Source organism: Candida dubliniensis, chromosome 1 (assembly GCF_000026945.1).
Source record: "Candida dubliniensis CD36 chromosome 1, complete sequence".
In the NCBI taxonomy this organism is placed as follows: domain Eukaryota; kingdom Fungi; phylum Ascomycota; class Pichiomycetes; order Serinales; family Debaryomycetaceae; genus Candida; species Candida dubliniensis.
The window spans coordinates 1,126,288-1,148,853 of NC_012860.1; the positions used below are offsets into that span (position 1 = coordinate 1,126,288).

General features: G+C 34.2%; 12 protein-coding genes across 12 annotated transcripts; 2 read left to right on the plus strand and 10 right to left on the minus strand. All coding sequences in view use genetic code 12, as the record gives it.

Annotated features, from left to right (window-relative positions):
* Window positions 1-4,240: 4,240 nt before the first annotated feature.
* Window positions 4,241-5,440, minus strand: CD36_04900 (conserved hypothetical protein; the record flags this gene model as incomplete). Its single annotated transcript, XM_002417112.1, has 1 exon — window positions 4,241-5,440. The coding sequence occupies one exon, from the start codon at window positions 5,438-5,440 to the stop codon at window positions 4,241-4,243; it is 1,200 nt and encodes a 399-aa protein (XP_002417157.1).
* An 808-nt stretch (window positions 5,441-6,248) lies between these two features.
* Window positions 6,249-7,502, minus strand: CD36_04910 (conserved hypothetical protein; the record flags this gene model as incomplete). The annotated part of the gene is made up of 1 exon (XM_002417113.1): window positions 6,249-7,502. The coding sequence occupies one exon, from the start codon at window positions 7,500-7,502 to the stop codon at window positions 6,249-6,251; it is 1,254 nt and encodes a 417-aa protein (XP_002417158.1).
* Window positions 7,503-8,670: 1,168 nt separating this feature from the next.
* CD36_04920 (nadh-ubiquinone oxidoreductase b18 subunit, putative) lies at window positions 8,671-9,059 on the minus strand (the record flags this gene model as incomplete). The annotated part of the gene is made up of 2 exons (XM_002417114.1): window positions 8,671-8,876; window positions 9,032-9,059. The coding sequence occupies 2 exons, from the start codon at window positions 9,057-9,059 to the stop codon at window positions 8,671-8,673; spliced, it is 234 nt and encodes a 77-aa protein (XP_002417159.1).
* Window positions 9,060-9,820: 761 nt separating this feature from the next.
* Window positions 9,821-10,170, minus strand: CD36_04930 (nadh-ubiquinone oxidoreductase b18-like subunit, putative; the record flags this gene model as incomplete). Its single annotated transcript, XM_002417115.1, has 2 exons — window positions 9,821-10,014; window positions 10,134-10,170. The coding sequence occupies 2 exons, from the start codon at window positions 10,168-10,170 to the stop codon at window positions 9,821-9,823; spliced, it is 231 nt and encodes a 76-aa protein (XP_002417160.1).
* Window positions 10,171-10,841: 671 nt separating this feature from the next.
* CD36_04940 (conserved hypothetical protein) lies at window positions 10,842-11,759 on the minus strand (the record flags this gene model as incomplete). Its single annotated transcript, XM_002417116.1, has 1 exon — window positions 10,842-11,759. The coding sequence occupies one exon, from the start codon at window positions 11,757-11,759 to the stop codon at window positions 10,842-10,844; it is 918 nt and encodes a 305-aa protein (XP_002417161.1).
* A 1,067-nt stretch (window positions 11,760-12,826) lies between these two features.
* On the minus strand, window positions 12,827-13,984 carry CD36_04950 (conserved hypothetical protein; the record flags this gene model as incomplete). Its single annotated transcript, XM_002417117.1, has 1 exon — window positions 12,827-13,984. One exon carries the CDS (start codon window positions 13,982-13,984, stop codon window positions 12,827-12,829), a length of 1,158 nt encoding a protein of 385 aa, XP_002417162.1.
* A 204-nt stretch (window positions 13,985-14,188) lies between these two features.
* CD36_04960 (RNA-binding protein, putative) lies at window positions 14,189-14,626 on the minus strand (the record flags this gene model as incomplete). Its single annotated transcript, XM_002417118.1, has 1 exon — window positions 14,189-14,626. One exon carries the CDS (start codon window positions 14,624-14,626, stop codon window positions 14,189-14,191), a length of 438 nt encoding a protein of 145 aa, XP_002417163.1.
* A 257-nt stretch (window positions 14,627-14,883) lies between these two features.
* On the plus strand, window positions 14,884-15,471 carry CD36_04970 (DNA-directed RNA polymerase III 25 kDa subunit, putative; the record flags this gene model as incomplete). Its single annotated transcript, XM_002417119.1, has 1 exon — window positions 14,884-15,471. The coding sequence occupies one exon, from the start codon at window positions 14,884-14,886 to the stop codon at window positions 15,469-15,471; it is 588 nt and encodes a 195-aa protein (XP_002417164.1).
* Window positions 15,472-15,612: 141 nt separating this feature from the next.
* Window positions 15,613-16,947, minus strand: CD36_04980 (26S proteasome regulatory subunit 7, putative; the record flags this gene model as incomplete). The annotated part of the gene is made up of 1 exon (XM_002417120.1): window positions 15,613-16,947. The coding sequence occupies one exon, from the start codon at window positions 16,945-16,947 to the stop codon at window positions 15,613-15,615; it is 1,335 nt and encodes a 444-aa protein (XP_002417165.1).
* Window positions 16,948-17,240: 293 nt separating this feature from the next.
* Window positions 17,241-19,157, minus strand: CD36_05000 (flavoprotein subunit of mitochondrial complex II, putative; the record flags this gene model as incomplete). Its single annotated transcript, XM_002417121.1, has 1 exon — window positions 17,241-19,157. The coding sequence occupies one exon, from the start codon at window positions 19,155-19,157 to the stop codon at window positions 17,241-17,243; it is 1,917 nt and encodes a 638-aa protein (XP_002417166.1).
* Window positions 19,158-19,716: 559 nt separating this feature from the next.
* Window positions 19,717-20,436, minus strand: CD36_05010 (mitochondrial DNA repair/recombination machinery subunit, putative; the record flags this gene model as incomplete). The annotated part of the gene is made up of 1 exon (XM_002417122.1): window positions 19,717-20,436. One exon carries the CDS (start codon window positions 20,434-20,436, stop codon window positions 19,717-19,719), a length of 720 nt encoding a protein of 239 aa, XP_002417167.1.
* Window positions 20,437-20,723: 287 nt separating this feature from the next.
* Window positions 20,724-22,472, plus strand: CD36_05020 (conserved hypothetical protein; the record flags this gene model as incomplete). Its single annotated transcript, XM_002417123.1, has 1 exon — window positions 20,724-22,472. One exon carries the CDS (start codon window positions 20,724-20,726, stop codon window positions 22,470-22,472), a length of 1,749 nt encoding a protein of 582 aa, XP_002417168.1.
* Between the last annotated feature and the right edge of the window lie 94 nt (window positions 22,473-22,566).

The window sequence follows — 22,566 nt, forward strand, 5'->3', positions numbered from 1 at the left end:
ACAACAACAACAGCAGCAGTAGCAGCACTTCCAGTATTAATGCATATTTCATCTAGCTGCTTAATGTAAAATTGCTTAACAAAAAGGGCTTTGGAATTGGCAAAAGTGTATTTTTTTAGATAATTTGATTTGGCTATTACTTTTTGCTGACGATATTGTGTATCGGTACACAATCAGTATGTTAATAGCATGACTCGATTGTGTTACCAATGGCAACAATAAATACCCGAATAGTCTCATGACCCAAACTTATAAACTATGTACACATTCTTAGTGGCTAGATCAATTAGAAGCCAATTGCTTGGTGTTTCCTTTTGGAAAAATAGTATTGACCAGCTCCTAAATATTTGTCTCTTTGATTATATTCCTTTTAACTTGACTGCAAGCATTGGTCTTTTCATTGTTCTAGTTATGGTTGTAGGGTAGAGTAAGTTGTGTCACTAAACTCGGGCCAGAAAAGGGTTCAAAGAATTTTATCCAGCTTAATTCAGTCTAAACTACTTTGATAATCATTACTTGCTCATTATTTCTGTATAGCTTCTTCTCTCTCTTTGGAATGTTTCTAACATGAATCACTGGTTGGTAATATCAGATTCAAAGATGATTATTATTCTCAACAGAAGTATTTTCGTATTATTTGGTGTAACCTCAAAAAATAAAAAAATACATTTTACAAGTACAAGAATTTTGAATGCAACTTATCACCATTAATTAATGAAATCTGCATTACTATGCATCTCTGAATCGGCAATAATTGACTGATCTAGAACTTGACCCAACAAAAATTGAGTCACCTTAGGGAAAATTTTGGCGATTTCAAGTAAACAAGTCAACGCACTATTTTGACAACATTTTATTTCCGTCGTTTTTAACTGTCAGATCATTTGTTAGTAAAATTCAGTACCACGTTAGCACATATGCCATCAAGTGTGCAGCAAAGCCCAAACCACTGGATGAACAGTTATCGTTTAATGTTCGGCTGAACTTACTTTCCTGGTGCCATGGCAATTATAGTCCAAGATTTTTGTTTGCTGATTCATCATTGTGGCTACCATCCTGGAGGTGTTCAGGGTTCGCGATTCTGACTAACAACAAGAATAGTTTGTTTTCTTGGTATATTTTCTTAGTCCAGCCCACACCCCAGATTTTAAATCTTTCTCTTCAATGAACTATGTTAGTTTGATGGAGTTAATGCTATTTATGTTTGAGTTTTAGAAGCTCAGTGAGTTTAGTTAGATAAGTAGCTAATCCAAAGCTTTAATGCACCATAGACGCAAAAAAAAAAAGAATTAATACTCCTACTTTAGCAGTTAGTTCCAGAATATTGCGCTTGCGCTAACTCTTTTCATTGTAGTTTTTTTTTTTAATTGCGTTTGTATGTATATCACGTCATTTAATATTCTTTCAATTACTATTTTTGTTTTTAGATGATAGCAATCGTCGTAGTAGTGGCACTGTAGTGGTGATACAAGTGGTTATGAATTCACATAACTACTTAGTTTTAGGTAACTTGTTGCTTTTTTTATTGTTTCAAATTTTAGTCACGAGATTGAAATCTCGGTTTCATAACTTAAACAATTGTTACCTTTTCAAAAAAAAGATTATTATTAGTCAAATATCAACTTTAAATGTTATTTGCCGATATACAGTTAGCTTAGATAGGCCACCACGTGGGTAGAGATCACTTTGAAAAGGCTACATTTTCTGAGATTTACTTATACCTTAGTTTAATTCATTATTGAAAGAAAGGGTTGGAAAGAGAAAAGAAGAGACAGATGAAAGGGGGAGCAACAGTGATCTCACGTACGCCAACAAGGAACCAAGAAAAAGATAAGCAGACGGCAATTGTAAAAAAAAAAAAAAAGGCGGGCTAAATTAAATGAAATACAAATCCCAAGGCGTTTTAATGCAAATGTACTGCGGTGGCAAAGAGAAAAAGAAGCTGAGCCCGCCTTTAAGTTCTTTTTTGAATGCAAGGTTTTTTGTGGTCTGAATTAATTTCGCCTGTGAGAAAATAAACCCTAATAGAAAAATATAAATAATGCAAAACTTAGATTCAATGCAAATTTAGAGGCGACACAAAATTAGATTAATCTTTTCTAAAGATCATTCTTTAGGCTCCAAATTCTGCCTACATGGCATTCTTTTTTTTTGTTTTTTTTTCTTGGTATGTGTTTTACATACCAAGTGATACCAGTTGAAAAAACTTTTATGAGAAGTATTAAGCTGAAACATGGGGCGAGATCTTGCTGGTTAACGACTTGCTACCAAATACTGGTAGACATGTTTCTTTTTTTTTTTGTTGTTGTTATCTTTCGATTATACCTAATGGTTATTATTGGATATCCGAGAGGGGAAAAGAACAAAATTATACCAAGGAAGATATTATATAATTACAATTTGAATGTAGGGTTGATTGAATTCTAGAAAATGTGACAAAATGTAGAAAACAACATATATTAGGTGTTGGGTTAAATAGATTTTGAGCCATCTTCTTTACATCATTTAAAATACATCCTGTGCATGTTAAAAAAATTTCTACACACCATACAGCTAACATGCATTGCAGTCTTTACAGATTTTGTACATATTAATGACATCATTATCAGTACAGTTAATTTTTTACCAGTAAGTAAGAAATGGTTTTGATTTATATGTCAGTCTAAATGAACTTGATCTAAACATTCAAAAGCGATGTACGTTTTTTAAAAAAAAACTTAGACGACTTCTGATATGATTAATGTATTCCTTTAAAGTTTAGTATGTGATCGATTAATAATATGTTGCAGTTTTTTTTTTTTTTTTTTTTTTTTTTTCCTGGTGGTGTTGGTGGTGGTAATCCATTTAGGTGTTTCAATTTCATTATTATCTCCGTATATTTCAGATCGTTTTCAATTAGAAGAATACAGAACAAAGAAAAGAAACAATTCATGGAATAGAAACTAAACAATACACTTCTCAAATAAATTGATTGCTTTTCTCCATCCTTAAATTTACGCCAACATTAATATAGACTGACTAAATTAGGCTTAGTTTTATTAGGTAGTGGAGATAGTAGAGTTGAAGAGGATTTATATTATGTCCGGAAATCAAATAAATTACACCAGGGATATGCAGTTAATGTTAATTGGCCCTAATGCTGATGGTATTATTTATTAACATTTCCGATTTTATAATGTATTTCCAAGATACTAATAATTACCACTACTGTTAAGTGGGCTATTGTATAAATGAGCCTTGGGTCTAATTTTATAGTTTTTTTAGTCTGTTATGATATTTACCTATATTCTGGTTTAGCAGCAGTTTAGGTGTTCTATAATTGTCATCTTTGGTACATACTGTGAATCCAATTTAAATTTAATGCTTTTAGAGTATGTCTGATTTTGATGCCGTGCAAGTTTAGATAAATTCAAATTTAGTAAATTTTTTGAAATAATTTGTTATCATGATAAGCTTAGGTTAATATGGTTAAGCTTATATCCGTATCCACTTAGCTTGGTCCTATTAAATAACTGCCAATCATCAATTACCCATTTCTCCTCTTTCATTTTATCTTTTATGCGTGATTGGGTGCTGATATGTGTATGTACGTCTACGTATGTCTTTTATATAGCAGTCAGATTAGATTCAATTCGATCTATTGCAATTATTCCTAACCATTGCTACTACCTGTTTCAGCAATTTCCCAATATACACAAAAACGGAACAAGAGCATATGAATTCTTTTTCAGTTTAAGACTATTAGCAAAACACAATATAGAAATCTCTTTCAAGGGTTTTTCTTTTGCAATGAGCTGGTTCCTGTAGTTTTGTGTGTGTATGTGTTTTATGAAATTTCATAGAACTCCATTGTGTTTCAAAGACAACTAAATCTGAAATATTGCATAAATGGATCAATATCATTATTATTTACTCACTCGATCATCAGATTTGATGTATCACAGGTAAACTGAATCCTAACCATAAAAAAGACCTTGAGTCTGGACCGATCGAATGTTATCCAATGACTTTTTTTACCATATCCTATACACAAAGAGAGGGTGATGTATCAGTCGTCTCTTTTCTTTATTCATTTCATGGTTTCCACTGTATCTCTAACGTATATACATATACATATATATATGTAAGGTCAAATTGATGCATGTTAAAACAAAAAAAAAAAAAAAATAATAATAATAAAACTTTTTAAGAATACTTATTGGCCACAACTAGTCTATTTGCATCTACTGGTGTAGCTCAGTTATACTTTTATTCCATGTGACTCCAAAATTGTTGTCACTGCATCTTCAACATTATTAAATACACCTGCTGTTGGTTTGGCAGCATCAGCGTCAATTGCGTCCTCATCGCGATAAACTCCAGTTTTCAATAACACTGACTCCCATCCATGATCATTGGCACCTTTAATATCGGAGGCAGGATTGTCCCCTACCATATAAATCTTTTTGAATGGGGTATTTGTTGGTTCGGAACCTAAAATTGGCAATATTTGCTCGCTGTTGAAATCCTCATTAATCAATTTATTTTGCCAATCAATTAAAACATGATGAGCAAAATCGTACTGAATTTTGAATGGTTTGCCCAAAATTAATGAGTTTAAATGTTGATGTTTTTTCAACCCATTAGTGATTTTATATAATCTCTCAGTAATTATTCTAAATGCTCCTTGACCAAATCTAGGTAAAGGATAATCATTGGCATAAACATAATCATTGTTACTGAAAATGATTGGTATGGAAGGATCATGTAGATTTCTAATATGATGAATATTTCTCTTGGTGCCAATAAGACCATTTTCTGAATTCAATAAATCCTGTACAATTTGCATGTCACTATTCAAATCTCTTGGATCATTCAATACAAAGATTGCCTCAATTGGTTTCGTTACATCTATAGGCTGAGCAAATTTATCAAATTCTTCTTGCGTGTATCGATGATGTGGAGACACTGATGGATTATTATAAACAATGTCAATGGGCATAATTATATCTTGGAACCCATATTGTTTAGCAACGTGTCTTGCATTATCGCCATCTCCCCCAATGACTAAAACTCGGTTAAAAGCATGATGTAATGCTAATGCCTTTAATGGAGTATGACTTTGAACAATTTGTAATGGCGAAATTGGAGGGTTCAATTGATTTATTTCACTCACTTCTTCAGCTTTTCTTCGTTCCAGAACTCCACCTCCATTAGTCATCAATATATAGGGAATCTTATGACTGTTTAGTATTTCCAACGCCGGTTTCGCTTGAAGAATAGGTTTCTTACCCCGGATAAGAACCCCATCTATATCGAAAACAAAAGCAAAATCGTGTCCCTTATGATCATTACCACTGTTTGTACTTTTGTTCAAATTAACAATGGCGGTGTGAAACTGACTATAAGAAATTCTAGGAATAGCTCGAGTTGGAATTATTGGTAATCTTCTAATAAGCATTATAATTCAATTTTGGTACTTAAAAATAAACTCCGTCTGTAATTTTGAAAAGAGGAAATGGGATAAATGAAAGTAAAGCAGACTGTAATTGTCGTTGTCGTTAAAAATGTGGGGAGAAAAAAAAAAAAAAAACAACGAAGATAAAATGGTGGGACGGGAGGTGGAAAGAAGGAAGCTTTTATACCAAGGATTTCGATGGTTATTGTATACTTTCAAATGTGATTTTTAGAAAAAAACAAAAGTCACAATCTTAAAGCTCCTTGTTTGTTTTTTTTTTTTTTTTTCGGGGGACTATTGAAAGATAACATCGGGTTTGCATGTCCGGGGAAACACAAACTAGAAATATTTTTTTCTCCTTCTATCCGTGACCCAAGTTTGATAGTCATCCATCTTTTAAACATAAAATCAGACAATATTTTTGAATAAATATTACACAATTTGTTAATGGATTCAATTATAAGTTATAATTTATGGGAAACACCCAACTAGAAGTCTTTGTTTTGGTTTGAGTAATGTGTTATTATTATACATTGAGATAATAAAAACCCTGTTTAAAAGATAACAATTGGCTAGCCCATATAGATCAGATTGGGGTTTTAGGGGTATGAAAAATACCTGGCGTAAACAGTGTTTTCCTTCCTTGAAAGTACCACGTCATTCACGACTCCACATTTTTAACTCCTGAATGACCTTGATTTTAATGCATCAAGAAGTCTACCAACCAAATTAATTAGAGAATCGAATTTACATGGAATGTTAATTAAATCAATTGAAGCTAAAAAAAAGAACCTATTTACTACTGTTTGGTTTATTTCTTTGTAGAGCCTATAGTGGTGTTTTTAGTAGCGTCTGTAGTTGCAACATCGTCACCATCTTCTTCACTATCAGTAACTAAGAATGCATCAGGATCTGCAGAAACACCAGACTCCAATGGCTGCCATTTCTTTTTGTCAGAGGGTCCCTTTTCTCTGCTAGCCAAAGTGGGGGTGTCTGACTGAAGTTCACCCTTAAATCTGTTGGGTAAAGATGGACCATGGTCGTCATTATCTTGTAATCTAATTCCATCGTGAAAATCATTACTAAGAATTTCTGGATCTTCATCAAACCTATTAGTTTTACGTTTGTTGTCATTGAATGATGATCCCCCAAGAGCCCCAAATAATTTTGGATTGTCATTTCTTCTTTGTTGTGGGTTATTACCATCATTATTACCTTCAAATCGTTTGGCTATGTTACTTACCCATCCATTCAAAGTACTTTTGGCTTCTTCAAGTCCTTGAGTAAATGTCTCTTTAATTTGTTCAAATTCATCAGGAGAATCATCCAATTCATCGTCACCGTCACCTTGATGGTTACGATAATGTCTTTGTCTTTGTTGTTCAGCAGCTCTGTGTCTCTCATGTGACGATCTTCTTCTATTTCTTCTATTTCTTTCATCTTCCAATTCAAATTCCTTTTGTAACTTTCTAGCCAATAACTCATCATCAGTCAATTCCTTCAGATTTCTACCTCCTCCTCCTCCTCCTGTGCCAATTGACCCTGTGGACGAAGTTGAAATCGGTGGCTTGTAAACTGGTATTTCAGGTTTAAATGTAGGGTCAGAAATATATAACAAAGCATTGAAGGCTGGATCTGGGTTTCCTTGAGATGCAATTAAAGTGGCAATAATATATTTCTCTTCAATATTGGGAAAAGCTTGTTTCATATCTTCAATGATTTGTTGAGTTGGATCTTTTGGTCTTGGTGGCTGTGGTGGCGGAACAGATTCATCTTGTTCTTCTTCGTTAATTGGAACTTCTTCAGTTGAATCAATTTCTTTTTTAAAAGATACAGTCTTACGATCTTTTTTAGATTCAGGTTTAGTCTCAGATTTGGTTTCGGAAGTAGAATCTGCAGATTTCGACTCTTTGGTCGACTCTTCGGTGGTTTCTTGTTTGTTCTCCTCTGATGTAGATGATTCTTTATCAGCGGTTGCAACAGTAGTTTCTTTCTCGGAGGAATCATCAATTGAATCAAGTGGTTCAGATGATACCACGTTTAATTCTTCTGATTGTTTAGTCATTATTGATTAATTGTATCTTAGAGGTTACAGCAAAAGAGTGAATTAGCCCAATCCTTTTTTTTATCTTTCAATTTTGTATCGAGGGGAGTTTTCGTCTGAATTTGGTGGTTACTCTCGCTCCTCCGCCCACATTTTTTTTTTTTTTGCTCACAAACAACAATTAGTGTAATTTGGGCCACAATTCTTTGGTACTCAGCCACACGACCTTGTTTGAAACTTCTATTGATCATCAACTGAAATACAGAAAAAAAAAATTTCATTGCGTTTCTTTCTTTCTTTTCTTTTCTTCTTTAGATAGTATTTTGTAATTTTTTATTTACAAATATCTCCGAAATTAGCTAGAGCTTTATATTTGTAGTCAATGAATATAGAGTGTGGACAGCGGAGAAATATTGAAATTTTTCTTAACTTCATGGTATAGTGTTTCTTCTTCTTTTTCTTAAAGAGGAGGGGAAGAAATGATATTTGGACCTTTAATTTTTCGAATATGGCTTTTACTCATGGGTTATACATTTTGTTTTTAAAGAAAACGTTTTCTAGTTTAATCAGAGATGTCTATGTTTTAGGCTAAGTGCATCTGTCGGAATTTAAAGTTTGTCGATGCCAATGTGAACTTATACTTCTAATGATGTTGTTACTCATTTTAAGATCAAATTGTGGTACTACTTGTAAGTTTATCAAGAGATAACTGTTTCAAACAGAATAGTGGATGTGTTCTAGTATTGTGCTGTCCTAACTTCAGTTTTTGTAACGCAAGCTTTAGAAGAAGAACAGAGGCAAGTACAAGTTGTGGTAAATTTATCAGTTTGGTAGATGCAAAAAGGAAAATTGCTTCAACTTCTTCATATCCAACCTGTAAAAGACGTAGTTATTTTCTAACTCATTCATTAAAAATCCCACAATATTGGACTACAAAATCTTTTTTTTTTTTTCAAATCAGTCAAGATGCAACCTATATTATCATTCTGTGATGTTTATTTTCATGTTTGTAGAATAACTTATAATAACAATAACCTAATTGTAAAAAAATGCCTCGGAATCTTTTTGAATCAATATAAATGTAACAGTTTAAAAAAATGAAACTAAGTATCAAATTAATTGTTTAAACATTGGTGGGGGGGAATTGTACAAATCCATCCAATCTAATGAACTTTCCAATGAAATCTATTTATTGACTTGCTTCTTTTAATTCTTGTTTTCTTCTAATCAAATCCAAATTTTCACATTCTTCCCATGCATGTTTATCATGTTTACAACTCACCGATGAATTGGCCGATTGTCTAATAATACAGGTTTGATAAAGAGCAAAATAAGCAGCACATCTATCTCTCCATTTCAATGGAACTTTATATTTCTGACAATCATCTTGTGAAACTAATCAAAAAAAGGGAAGAAGAAAGTTAGTATACCATACTTTGCTATTGCTATTAATGTTCATTTCATCAATTGAAAAATGATAAATAAATGAAAAAAATTCCAAATCATGAAATATTCAAACTAAAATGGATAAGAATGGATGTTATACATACGAAGTGGTGGAAACTCTGTTACTGACATAATGATATTAATATATATATAATGTGAATATCTAATTAGTTATAGTGAAAGATACCGTTTCGAAGTGGAGTGGGCAAATACTCTGATCTTATTATCTTTAGTTTATTGGATGCTTATTTTTTTTTTGCCCTGTCTTCTTCCTCTTTTAACTTCCCTTTGGCTGGCTATTGTCGCAGTGAAGCTTTTGGTTTGTCAAAAGAGTACAATTTTTTTTTTCTTTTGAGAATCGAGAACCAATAAAATTGTTTGCAAAGTCATACACTATATGCAGGATGATATCTGATTATGCATTTATGATGAAAGATGGATAGAACAACGACATTTGGGTGAAGAGAGAGAGCCCTTGTTGAATGGTAAACAGTAGTATGAATGTAAACATTGTGTTACAGTCAGCTCTTATAATTTTGAAGCAATAATGTTTAAATTCTTCTGGTTGAGAACATGGGCAATGTTTCATACGAATCAAGTGCTCATTGGAAGTTCATGTCTTTACATATGTTTATATATATTAATACTAATTTATACATAGAATAAGTATTACTTTTAATCATGTCTTCCATTACATGGCGTTTTTATAGTAAAAAATATCCATTATGTGTGTTTCATTTCTAATAATGCCAACTTAGAATAAATAAGGAATTGGGTACTCAACAACAACAACAGCAACAACAACAACAGCAACAACATCAACCATATACTCTATATCACCTTGAATACATACATGCAATTTCTCATATGTCATTTCTCTTTCCATATATCATTTAATGGGTTTGTTTAGTGTGGTTATCTAATCTCTCCTTTAATGCTAAATATTGACATTTGTAAAACTCATCTTTGGTTTTATTACAGAAGGAAGTACCTTTATCAAGACATTTATAATAATTGATTAAATGAGCTGCGCATTTGTCCCTATGAAAGAAGGGAACATTGCTATCATCTAATTCTTGTTGTGATGCTAAATTTATATGAGGTTAGTAAGAAGAACGGTGTATAATAAAACAACCACACTATCATTGTATTGATGATGTGTTTCTTTTTCTTTTGTCTCTCATTTCATCAGTACTATATACATACGAATAGGTGGGTATTCATAATTCTCCGTGTGAGCCATGTTTGGTAAAACTTATGATATTCTATTATGTATATGTATATTTCTGGTTTAAGCAAGTTGGTACTTTTCAGATTTTTTTTTTTTTCCCTCACTTTCGTTTTTTTTTTTTTCTCTGTCTCAATTCTTTTTGTCAGCTTTTTCTTTGGTTCATTAGTATCCCCTTTGTGTGAGTTAATTGTTAGGTTCAGAATTCAGATTTTTCAGCCAGTCTCAGTAAGGTTCTAAATTCAGTTGACGTGACGAGGTAAAATTTATATATTACTATAATACGTTAGTCGATCAAAACTTCGACAATGTAAACTATAAAAGGGAATTCTATATATCAAAACGAAACTGAATGGGAACAACAACAACAACAACATAAAAAAACTAAAGGTGTAAATAAAATGGTAGAAACACAGCAAAAACTGGTAAAACAATGAAACTAAAAGCAAAAAATATTCAAATCAAACTTGGGAAAACTAAAAGTATAACCCCCCTTTATAAAATATAGAATTTATGAATAAAATAAATCTTAAACCAACCAACCCAAAAAAAAAAAAAAAATTTAAAAAAACGATGAAAAGTAGTAAATAATAGTGATGAGAACTGTAGAAGATAATAACAATTATTGTAAAAAGAAAAACACTTTTTTGTTGTGTTTCTTTATTTACAGTTAGGATGTTTAATCATTATTTCAATTTATCAAACAAGTTGAGAGCTTTATACAATGAATTCTTGGCCTGTTCCTTTTTATCGCATTTACGTAATTGATTTTCAAAATCTTTATTGACTTGAGATAAACAAGGATGATATTTAGACCAATTTATGATAGGACATTTGGTAATTTTAGTGGGTTTGGGCAAATTCAATTCGTTATTAATTAATTTGAGAAAGAATTGAATGGTTTCTTCTTTATTTGCATTTGTAGAATAATATTGTTGCAACTTCGATAATTCGATAATATCTTGATTTATTTTGGCATTAGTTATCTTTGCCATTCGTAATGACGATGTTAGGGCAATGTAGTCGGGATTCTCGTTCAAGTCTTGCTTGATGGTTTCGCCATCCGTTGAAGAAGATGTAGTAACTTCTGCGTAGGTGCCACCAGTGCTATTGTTGGCAGATATACCATTACTTGCAGAAAGTGTTTGCACATCCTTATTCTTGGCATCTTTATATTCGTTATCATTGTTGCTGCTGGTGTTGTTATTCTCGTTGTAGCTATCATTTCTGTTACTATTGGTGGCGGCTGCTATTGGGGTTGAGCCTCCGTCATTTATTGATTCTGGTGGCGTGGCGGGAAATGAAACATGGTGGTGATGTTGTTGTTGGTCTTGTTCAGTATCATGGTCGTTATCTTGTTGATGCTGAGGAGTTACATCTTCCAAACAAGTGGCTGGCGGTGACGATCGTTGTTGAGGTGGCGATGGTGGAGTGACAAAGTGAGTACGCTTTCGGTTAAGGTTCAGTCTGGTTATTGGTTTCTTGGTTTCACTTTGGTTTTTGAACGATACAGTCCTTGACTTTTTATGAATATTTGAAATATCCTCCAATTCATTTGACTTTCTTTTGTTATGTAACTTCATTTGTCTTAACCCAGCTGCCATGGTGAAAAATATGTGTGTAAGTGTGTGAGTGTGTCTGTTGTAAAAAACAAAAAAAAAAAAAAAAAAAAAAAAAGGAGGAGTTTTCACCGAAATTTTAGAGTGGCAGGTAGAATTGAAAGAAAGGAGAGAGAGAGAGAGAAAGAAAAATAAAAGGTGAGAGCAATTTTATGTAATTTATGGGAAATATGCGTGTAAATAAAGATAATAATAATATTAAGATTTTGTGTGAGCTTATTGTTATTGAAATTGTCAAACAAAAAATACTAACAAAAGAAGAAGAAGAAAAAAAGAAGGTAAAAAATCATTTCAAAAAAACAAAAATGGAAAAAATGAAAAAAGAGGAGAAGCAAAATCGTGTTCGGCTTTGATAACCTATTACTAGTTACTTATACTGTAACTGGTAATGCCGCCCCCCCCCAGACAGTTTTTTTTTTTTTTTTTGGAGGAGGTTATTTCGTTCACTGTAATAATAAATACTTAGTATATATTAAAGAAGAAGTAAATATCTAAGAGTGTGCAACAATTTGTATTGAGTGGTACACGGCAGACGTCTATACTGATTCTATTTTTGTTGTTGTACACCCCAAAATAAGACAAATAATCAACAATGGGTTACTTCATCAAATAAAAATTTCAATCGGCACTAATATTTAGTTGTTATTGTAAACAAATAAAAATGCTGTCCATTGTATAATTGAGTTAGCTTAGTATTTTTATTTCAATTAAGCAATTCAAATAAATCCCAAGATAAAAAAGAAAAAAATTAAGAATCTTGCTAAAAAATGTTTCAATTTTTTTTTTCACGGATTTTGTGTCATGATTTTGTAATTTGAAATCTAATTGTGTAAGCAATTTCTATTAAAATCTGCAAAATAATAATAAAAATGTTTGACGTGGAGGAAGATGGAGAATTTACTTCTTCTGGTCCTATTCTTGTTGATGTTGTGGGTATATAGTTTTTCTTTTTATATACAGAACTTAGTGTATGTGTATTTCTATTTACAAAATATAAACCGTGCTCAAAAAAAAAATAAGAGATTATTTCATTTCTTTGGTAGTAATAAACTCTATTTCCCCTTTGGTAATTGTTTACCATTAGCGGTCTTTTTTTCACTATCTATGGATTTGGTATTGGTGATATAGCCTCCCAATTTTTTGATATCTTTTCCAAATTCCTTTGCTGCCATCTTATATCTCCAAAATACTCCATGCTTTTCCCTCAATTGTTGCTTTTTCTTTTTCATCTCCTGATTGATTATATTAAATTGTTTGTCATAAGGAACACCTGCCTCTGCCTCCTGCAAAGTTTCTTTACCAAATAAATAATCAAACACTCTCCCATCAGACCAAAAGAACCCCTTTCTGTCGACAATCCAATTTTTGGTTTTCCCATTAGGTAATGTTTCCAATAAAGTAAAGTAAAAAAACCCTTTGTCAGCAGTCCCATAAAATCCTTTACCAGTCCATACTCTGGTTGTGTGTTTTCTCTTTAAATTCTCCAAAGGCATGGTATACACCGGAGTTGGTCTACCGGGAATGAACGGATACGACGTAAATTTAATATGTTCAACGGGTCCAGGCAAATACCAGATTCTTCTGACAAGTTTTGTTGGGAAAAGAGCTGCACCATAAGCCAATAAAAACAAGGAAGCCGATGGAGCTAAGTACATGAGTAAAGATATAGCCCATTCTCGTTTACGAATTGCTTCATTGGTCTCTTCTTTTTCATTTTCATCGTATTCTTTATTGGCTATCCATATGGCCCATTCAAATAACACACATCCATATACTGCAAACACAATCGATGCACAAAAACACATTAAAAAATATAATCGATGAGGCTCACTTTCATATATCAATTCTGGTTGAGTCTTATTTTTCAAAATCCCAATAACTTGTCGGAATGTGAAATTTTTACCCACCTGAGGTACTCCTGGACGTGGTAATAATGTGGGTACATTTTCCTTGCCCAAAGGGAATTTAGGTATTCTGTCCTTCAAATCATTGGTTTGCACATTTTCACCTGGAATATGTAATTTTAAATGTTTCCACTCTCCTTCAGAAGGTAAAGATTTTTTGGGGACTCCATCTGTTGGTAAGTTGTTTTTGCTCTGCTTTGCTGAAGGAACACTTGATTTGAATCTCAAAATTGAAATAGGTCGCAACATCAAATTGCTATTCTTTGCTATATGATAGCCAAGTCTAGGCGACATCAATACCAACATTGTAACTTTGTTGAAAAAAGAGATAAAGGAGGATGTAATGCTGGTGGTGGGTGATAGACTAAACTTGAATGAATGCTAAAAAAAAATTTTCTTTTTTTTTTTTTTTTTTTCAGTTCCTCATTATTTGTGAGAAAAAAGAACGACTATCATTTGTAGTAAATGATACAAATCAAATGGACCTAACCATATACATCACACCTCTACTTATTTCCTTTTACACTTGGTCTTTTTGGGTACGCTAGACTCAGCACGCTTCAACTGAACTGGATGCTGGCCAATATATTTCCCATTCATTTCTTGAAATGCACGTAAATAATCTTCAGATTTGCCAAAAGCTACAAACCCAAATCCTTTATTTTTGGTGGTTTTCCTATCTATGGGAACATGAACTTGACTCATAGAAGGATATTTCTGAAATGCCTCTTTTAACAATTCATCATTTCCATCAGGTCCTAAATTCCCAACAAACAACCGAAAATGTTTTGGATTCCAAATTGGAGCAGCAATTGAAGCAGGGGGGGTTAGTTTTGTTGTTGATGAATTTTGCATCGAATGCAAATAACTAGCTGCCTTTTTGGCACTAACTCTTCCTGTAGTGTGAACCACTTTTTTCAGTTTGCTGACTTTCGAAGGTGGGTTCATTTTCTTACTTGCAAAAAATAAAGTGATAATAAATGTAATAAATAGAATTGGTTTGAAATAAAAGTAGTGATATTACTCTAATCAAAACTGTAATACGGTTTTAGTTTATAATTTTTTTTTTTTTTTTTCCATCCTCATCTGTATAATAATAGCATCAAAAAGTCTGGTTTATTTTTTTTTTTTTACTCTGTATCTACTATACATTGATCAAATCATAACATCTCCAGCAAACACTCATCCTATTTCTCCCTTTTGCTATGTTTATATTATCAGAAATATCAGATTTAATACGTATACCACCTAGTTCATTCAATGTCCCCATACAACATTCTATTTCTGATGAATTGAACAAAAAATATGCCAACAAAATAATTGCCAATCTAGGTTTGGTAATAACCATATGGGACATACTCGACATCAAAGATGGGTTATTGAAACCAGGAGATGGTGGATCATATGTTGAAGTGAGATTTCGAAGTATAGTTTGGAAACCATTTCGAGGAGAAATTCTAACTGGATGGGTAACTGAATGTACACCAAAAGGTATTAAAGTTCGTATGGAATTCTTTGATGAAATTTGGATTCCAAAAGATTTCTTATTTGAAAATTGTCAATATTCAGAACTGGAACAAGCTTGGATTTATTTATTGGATGAAAATGAATTGTTTATTGATGTTAATGAAAGAATTAGATTTAGAGTGGAAGAAGAAAACTTTTATAATGTTAAACCAAAACTAAATGACGAACAAACTGAAGAAGAAAAGAAGGCTACTACTTTACCTCCGTATACCATAACTGCATCCTGTCAGGATTATGGTATGGGATGTGTTTCTTGGTGGGATTAGATATATTTTTTATAGATGCATCGTATATATACATAAAGACAAATATATATATATAAGTATAATTCATTGCTTAATGCAAAGGAAAAAATACCAAGGTGAAGGGGGGTGGGGACAGAAGTTTTCTGTGCTCTGATTAAACACTCAATTATATTGCATATATTGACTTGTTGAACTGAATTTCAAATTACCTTTAATAACCTTGTCAACTGCTTTCAAAAAATCTTTTTCATTGGCAACCTTCCTTCTGGCCCTGATAGCAAACATACCTGCTTCAGTACACACCGATCTTAATTCTGCACCCGTGGCATTAGGACATAATCTGGATATTAATTCCCATCTGATATCTTTTTCAACGCTCATTGTCTTTGAGTGAATACGGAAAATATTGGCTCTTCCTTCCAAATCCGGTAAAGAAAACTCAACCTTACGATCAATTCTACCTGGTCTTAACAATGCTGGATCCAAAGTGTTTGGTCTATTGGTGGCAAACATTACCTTAATATTACCTCTTGGATCAAACCCATCCAATTGTGTGATCAATTCCAACATGGTTCTTTGCACTTCGTTATCGCCACCAGCTCCATCATCAAATCTGGCACCTCCAATGGCATCAACTTCATCGAAAAATATAATGCACGCTTTCTTGGTTCTTGCCATTTCGAATAACTCACGCACCATCCTGGCCCCTTCACCAACATACTTTTGCACTAATTCCGATCCAATCACTCGAATAAATGTGGCGTCTGTTCTGTTAGCAACTGCTCTCGCACACAATGTTTTCCCAGTACCTGGAGGACCGTACAATAATATACCTTTGGGTGGGTCAATACCCAATTTGACAAATCTTTCTGGACTCAACAATGGCAATTCAACGACTTCTCTCAATTTTTCAATTTGCTCTTTACACCCACCAACATCACTGTATGTAACATCTGGCTTCTCTTCCACTGTCATCATGGTCACTGATGGATCAATTCTGGGAGGCAACGGTAATTGAATTTCATACTTGTGTCTGTCAACACCAACCCTCATACCTTCTTCAATATCGGTAGGAGAAAGCCTTTCACCCAACCCTACAACAAATTTGGCAATCTGTTTGATGTTAATCACATATTTTGATTTGGTGTCAGCATTCTGTAATCCTGTTGGCTGTTGTGGTTGAGACGCCTCAATTATCTTAGTACATCTGGCAACTTGTAAACTCTGTTCTTCCAGCATACGTTGTTTGTCACCAAGAACATCCCAAAGATGAGGTGGAGCTAACCCAGTGTCACTCTCTTTTATTCCTTGATTAGTCTTAATTCTTTCTTCTATTGTCTTCAAATCTTTTTCAATCTCTTTCAATGAATCTGCATATGGTGCAGTTCCGTATGTTTTTAACACCTGAATGTCGCCTTCAGTTAATGGTGTTATCTTTTCAGTGGTCTCTTCTTCTGAAGGTGGTATATATTTATCCCAATCTTCCTTTGGTGGCATTGCTTTGTTATTTGTTTGTGTTGAATCTACTATCGACGCTGCTTGATTTAAAGTGTAGACAAAGTCCAGGTCAGTGGCAATTTTGGTAAACCTCTACAGTTTTTTTTTTTTTTTTTTCCCTCACTTTTATGCTTCTTCAACTTCACTGATTCACTATTCACACTTATCCAGTCAACACGACAAGAGAAAAACGAAGAAAAAAAGCAAGAAATCCATAAATGTCGCGTGCGACATCGCTGTTGTCTACAAACCATATCACATTCCTATGTACAAACTGTTTGGTGATTTATCTACTAGTATTTACGAACAGCTGGTGGTATAGGTTGGCAGTCTGTAGTATCCAATGTAGTCTTTATCACATCTCTATAATCCAACTTTACTTCAGAACCAACGTTGTTTTGGTAAGACAAAGTATGCTTCCACCAGTTCACATCATCTCTGTCAGGATAATCCTCACGAGAATGAGATCCTCTTGATTCTTTCCTTGCTAATGCAGATGCTGCTGTTTGTGTGGCACATGTTAACAAGTTCTGTAGTTCCATTGTTTCCACCAAGTCAGAATTCCAAATCATTGAACGATCTGTAGTCCTAACGTCGGCAAACGATTTGTCAACGTCATTGATATGGTTAACGCATTTCTCCAATGTTTCTTCTGTTCTAAACACGGCACAACCTCTTTGCATTGTTTTTTGCATATCTAGTCTAATTTCGGCTGTCGACCTTGTACCGTCTGCAGTTCTCAATCTATGCAAGTTTTCAATGGAAGTCTTACCTAAATCAGCTGGTGATGCATGCAAAGAAGTTCCAGGAGTTAGGTTATCTCTTATCGTATGAGACACAGCCCTTCCAAAAACAACCAAGTCTAACAAGGAATTGGCACCCAATCTGTTTGCACCGTGAACAGATGCACAGGCAGCTTCACCACAAGCAAGCAATCCAGGAACAACTTTATCCTTGCCCTCATGATCTTTCTTTAAAACTTCCCCCTGCCAGTTGGTGGGGATACCTCCCATATTGTAGTGAACAGTTGGCAAGATGGGAATTGGCTCCTTAGTGACATCAACGCCAGCAAAAATATGAGCAGTTTCTGAAATGCCTGGTAATCTTTGTTTCAAAACAGATGCAGGAAGATGACTCAATTGCAAATACATATGGTCTTTCTCGGTACCGACGCCTCTGCCTTCGTTTATCTCCATTGTAATGGCACGGGAAACCACGTCTCTACATGCTAAATCTTTGGCAGATGGAGCGTATCTTTCCATAAACCTCTCTCCTTCCGAATTCACTAAAAACCCACCTTCACCTCTTGCCCCCTCTGTTATAAGACAACCTGAACCATATATCCCAGATGGATGGAATTGAATGAATTCTAAATCTTGTAAAGGTAATCCAGCTCTAGACGCCATGGCGTATCCGTCACCGGTACATGTATGTGCTGAAGTACATGAAAAATATGCTCTACCGTAACCACCCGTAGCAATCACAGTTTTATGAGATCGGAATCTATGTATCGTACCATCCTCCTGGTTGTAGGCTATTACACCAACACATTCACCGTCCTGCATAAGCAAATCCATGGCAAAGAACTCTATAAAAAAATGACAATCATGTCTCAAAGCTTGACCATACAATGAATGTAACAAAGCGTGGCCAGTTCTATCAGCTACGGCACATGTTCTATAGGCCTGTCCCCCTTTTCCAAACTCTTTTGTTTGGCCCCCAAATGCTCTTTGGTAGATTCTGCCTTCATCATTTCTAGAAAATGGAACACCAAAGTGCTCCAATTCATAGATAGAATCTGGTGCTTCTTTTGTCATATAGTGGATGGCATCCTGGTCTCCTAGCCAATCAGATCCTTTCACGGTATCGTAGAAATGCCAATGCCAATCATCTTTATGCATATTACCTAGTGCTGCGTTAATACCTCCCTGTGCAGCGACTGTATGTGACCTGGTGGGGAACAACTTTGATATACATGCTGTCTTGAATCCTGACTCCGCCAACCCAAATGCAGCTCTCAATCCGGCACCACCAGCCCCAACTACCACACAATCATATTCATGATCAATAACCACGTATTTTTGTTGCAAATATTTCTTTGAGTTAGCTTCGACCCCTTTAATTCTGCCAATGGTTTGAAGAACACTAGAGCTGTTGCTAAAGAAACGATTCGGTACTTGTACAGCTTGTCTAATGCGTTTCGTAAACATGTTCTAATCAAAAGATGTCGGTATAAAGTTGAATTATGTGGTAAATAAGTGAAGGAAAAAAAAAAAAAAGAAAAGAAAAAGAAAATGGTTGAATTCAGCATCGATCGACCCCATTATGGCGGTGAGAGGAGGAGAAACTGAATAAAAGGTAACTCTTTTCCTTTGGTTGTTAGATCGGCTAAGCTGTCGAATTTCCGACCTACGGTTATTAGCAACCATTATCCATAAGGAAAGCTATTGTTTTATCCTTTTAATGTGGAGTTCGAGAAATCCCAAATGCGTGTGTGGTAAAATCTGTTCAGGAGTATTAGAAATAATGGTTAGATTAGCCACGGGATTGAACCTGAGAAAAGGAAATATCAATCTCATTGTGGAGCTACATAAATATCCATATCAAGCGAAATAAGGAACATAATGTATTATGATTCCGAACTAAAATTACATGGTGGTTTCTTTTGGTGTCAAATAGTACACTCATATCCACATCGTAACTTCAAATCTAATCGTTCATACAATTAGAATACTATATACAGTTGCAGTATAATAAATACAAAAGCATTCAAGCAGTCTCTGGCTCAGCTGCGTGATCTATGGTTTTCTCACTGGTATTATTTTCTCTAAATGCTTCTACGGCTTTTTCTCTCATTATATCCAACAAAACGGTTTGATGTCTAGGGTCATACACTGGTAGTTTATCATGTTCAACTAAATCTGCTCTCCAGTGTTTGTCCTCTCCTCTATGCCATTCGTTGGCCCAAAATATTTTAGTACCCTCCAACTCGAATTCATCAATAACGTGTGTTAAATCAGCAACAGCCTCTTGTGTGTATGTTGGCCTAAATTGACCACTGTACCAAATGTTCCCCTCGTCATTCTTCTTTCTCATTTCATTGGCCTCTTTCTTTTGAACAACATCTCTAGTTTTTCTCAAATCAACCAAGCCCTTGTATGCAGCAATGGCATATTCGTAGTTATCAAAATTAACCACACACATTATCTTCCACAAATCTTGTCTTCTTGAAGGTTTTCGGTTTTGCCAGTTTGGGCTCAAAAATTGTTGGTTGATTTGGTTTTCATGGTATGCTGGAACTTGAGAGTACAACACTTGTCCACTGAAAAGGTTTCTAAATAAAAATACTTGCGGACCCAAATTATTCTTGATCAATTCATGTTCGCTTTTCTTGCCCTGTGCTATTCTAGCACCGTGCTGTTTACGAGTCTTTAATTGCTCGATGAGGAATTTCCTCATTCTTTTCTCAGCTCTAGTACGCATAGCCATGTTGTGAATAGTTTATTATATTCTTGAAATGAGTTAGGGAAATACGGTAGTTGAGAATTTTAAAGATCTAAAATTGAAGTTTTTCAATATTTTTTTCTCCTTCTCTTTTTTCAACTTGTTTGACAAAGCATTACCAGAGAGAGAAATTTTCAGGTCGTGCCCACAAACTAGAAGTAAGTGTACGGTGGTTGAACTCACTTTTTTTTTAAGAAAATAGAACCTAATTTGAAAGTGCTACTTCAAGTATTTATCACTTGTAATACGAATATAAAGGACTACAATCGTTGATGTCAGTAATACTAAGCGTAGTTCCATATTTTGCAATTGTTCTGGGTTTAGGTATCTGGGCTTACAGGTTAATATACCACAATAATCTAATACAAAAATATTCAACATATTTGCATATCCCCAAGGTGCAAATCAATGAATACATAGATAAAAACTTAAAGCACTTAAACCTAATACGGGTGAAAATAGATAGCAGTGATGAGGTCAATGATGATAAACCCAGTACTCTACATAATTCGAAAGTGAACATGCTCAATAGAATAATTGGAGTTGTTTTCAGTGTTACCCTTTCACTAAGTGTTGGCTTGATACTATTGATTTTGCTTGAATTGGGAGATTTCTTGGACGCTGATTCACGGTTGGGATTGTTCAAAATAACTATTAACACATTGATTTTTCTACTAGTTAGTGTTGTCCCAATTTTTATCATAAGTTTGTTGGCAATTCAAGATATACTTCCAAAAACACTTCCATCAGCAGGACTTGTTTCACTTCTATATGCTGTGTGGTTGTTGGTATTACACAAATGTGGCGACTTAACCCAGTCTTTTAATCCAAGAGATAGTGTATCTCGTCATGTTGTGGAGAAGGTAATTAACGAAGTTTCGATAGTGGGTATTACAATCTTGGCAATACTTTCCGGAGTAGGGTCAATTTCCACACCATACAAGATATTTGAAAAGTACAAGGGGTTAGAACTGGAGTCTAAGGATGTTAGTCAAATGGATATAAACTCGGCTATTCAGTATTTTAATAATACATCGTCGTTGATAGCTAAGCGGAAATCAGAACTCAATAAATTGCAAGTTGCAGCAGGTGGGACTGTGTACAATTTGCCGAATGATTCCCATATGATGCTCAAATCTTCTAAGAAATTATCCTTACTTCATAAAGTGCAATCTTTTGCAAACATTTCAAAATACGATAGTGAAGAGAATGAACTAGTTAAAGAGATTGAGTCCTTAGAATCTCTCAAGAACACACTATATGATGATTTGGTCAAATTGATTTCAAAATACACTTTGCAAAATGATCAGTACAATGTAAGTCTTGAAAGACTTTTACATTGGGGGAATTTGTCTTTGGCAATCTACTGTGTCTACCGTATCATTAATGTGTTTTTAGTAAAGCTTCCGTTGTTAATTTTTTATGGTGAAGATTACTATAGTGTCAGCTCAACGGTAATTGACTCAAATGAAGAGGCACCTTCAAGTAAAGATGCATTGGCAATCACATTGTCTAAGGTTATCTTGTCGGTTTTTCGTAATTTACCAGTCTCGGAAGCTCAGTTGGTAAATCAATTGAGTTTTATCTTATCTGCAAGTTTATTTGTTTGCTCATTTTCGAATGTGTTAACTACGTTCAAGTCATTTAGCAGATTTTTCCCTGGTCATTCTAGTTCTGAAACAACGAAAAATTGGCTCAAACATTTGATTGTTGCTGAATTAGTTGGAGTCTATGTGATTGCCACGGCGTTATTGATTAGAACCAACTTACCTGCTACTTTATCCAATCAGATATCAAAAATTTTGTCTCTCTCTGGGAGTGCCGCGAGAACTCCAAACGCTTCTATTGAAGAAGTGGTTTTTATAGATAATTGGTTTGATAAGATATTTGCGATTACGTGTGTGATCACAAGTATGGTCATTTTTATGAAAAGATTGCTTGACGAAGATAGACTAAATATAGATAGTTCCTCTTATGATGAAGAGCTGTTTATAGAAGATAGTGGTTTAAAACTAGCTTAGAATGATATATATATATTTGGAGGGGGAGCAGGGGTGTTCGATTATTCTGTGGTTTCATTGTTCCAAATTTTGCAGTATTCTCTTTAACTGACTG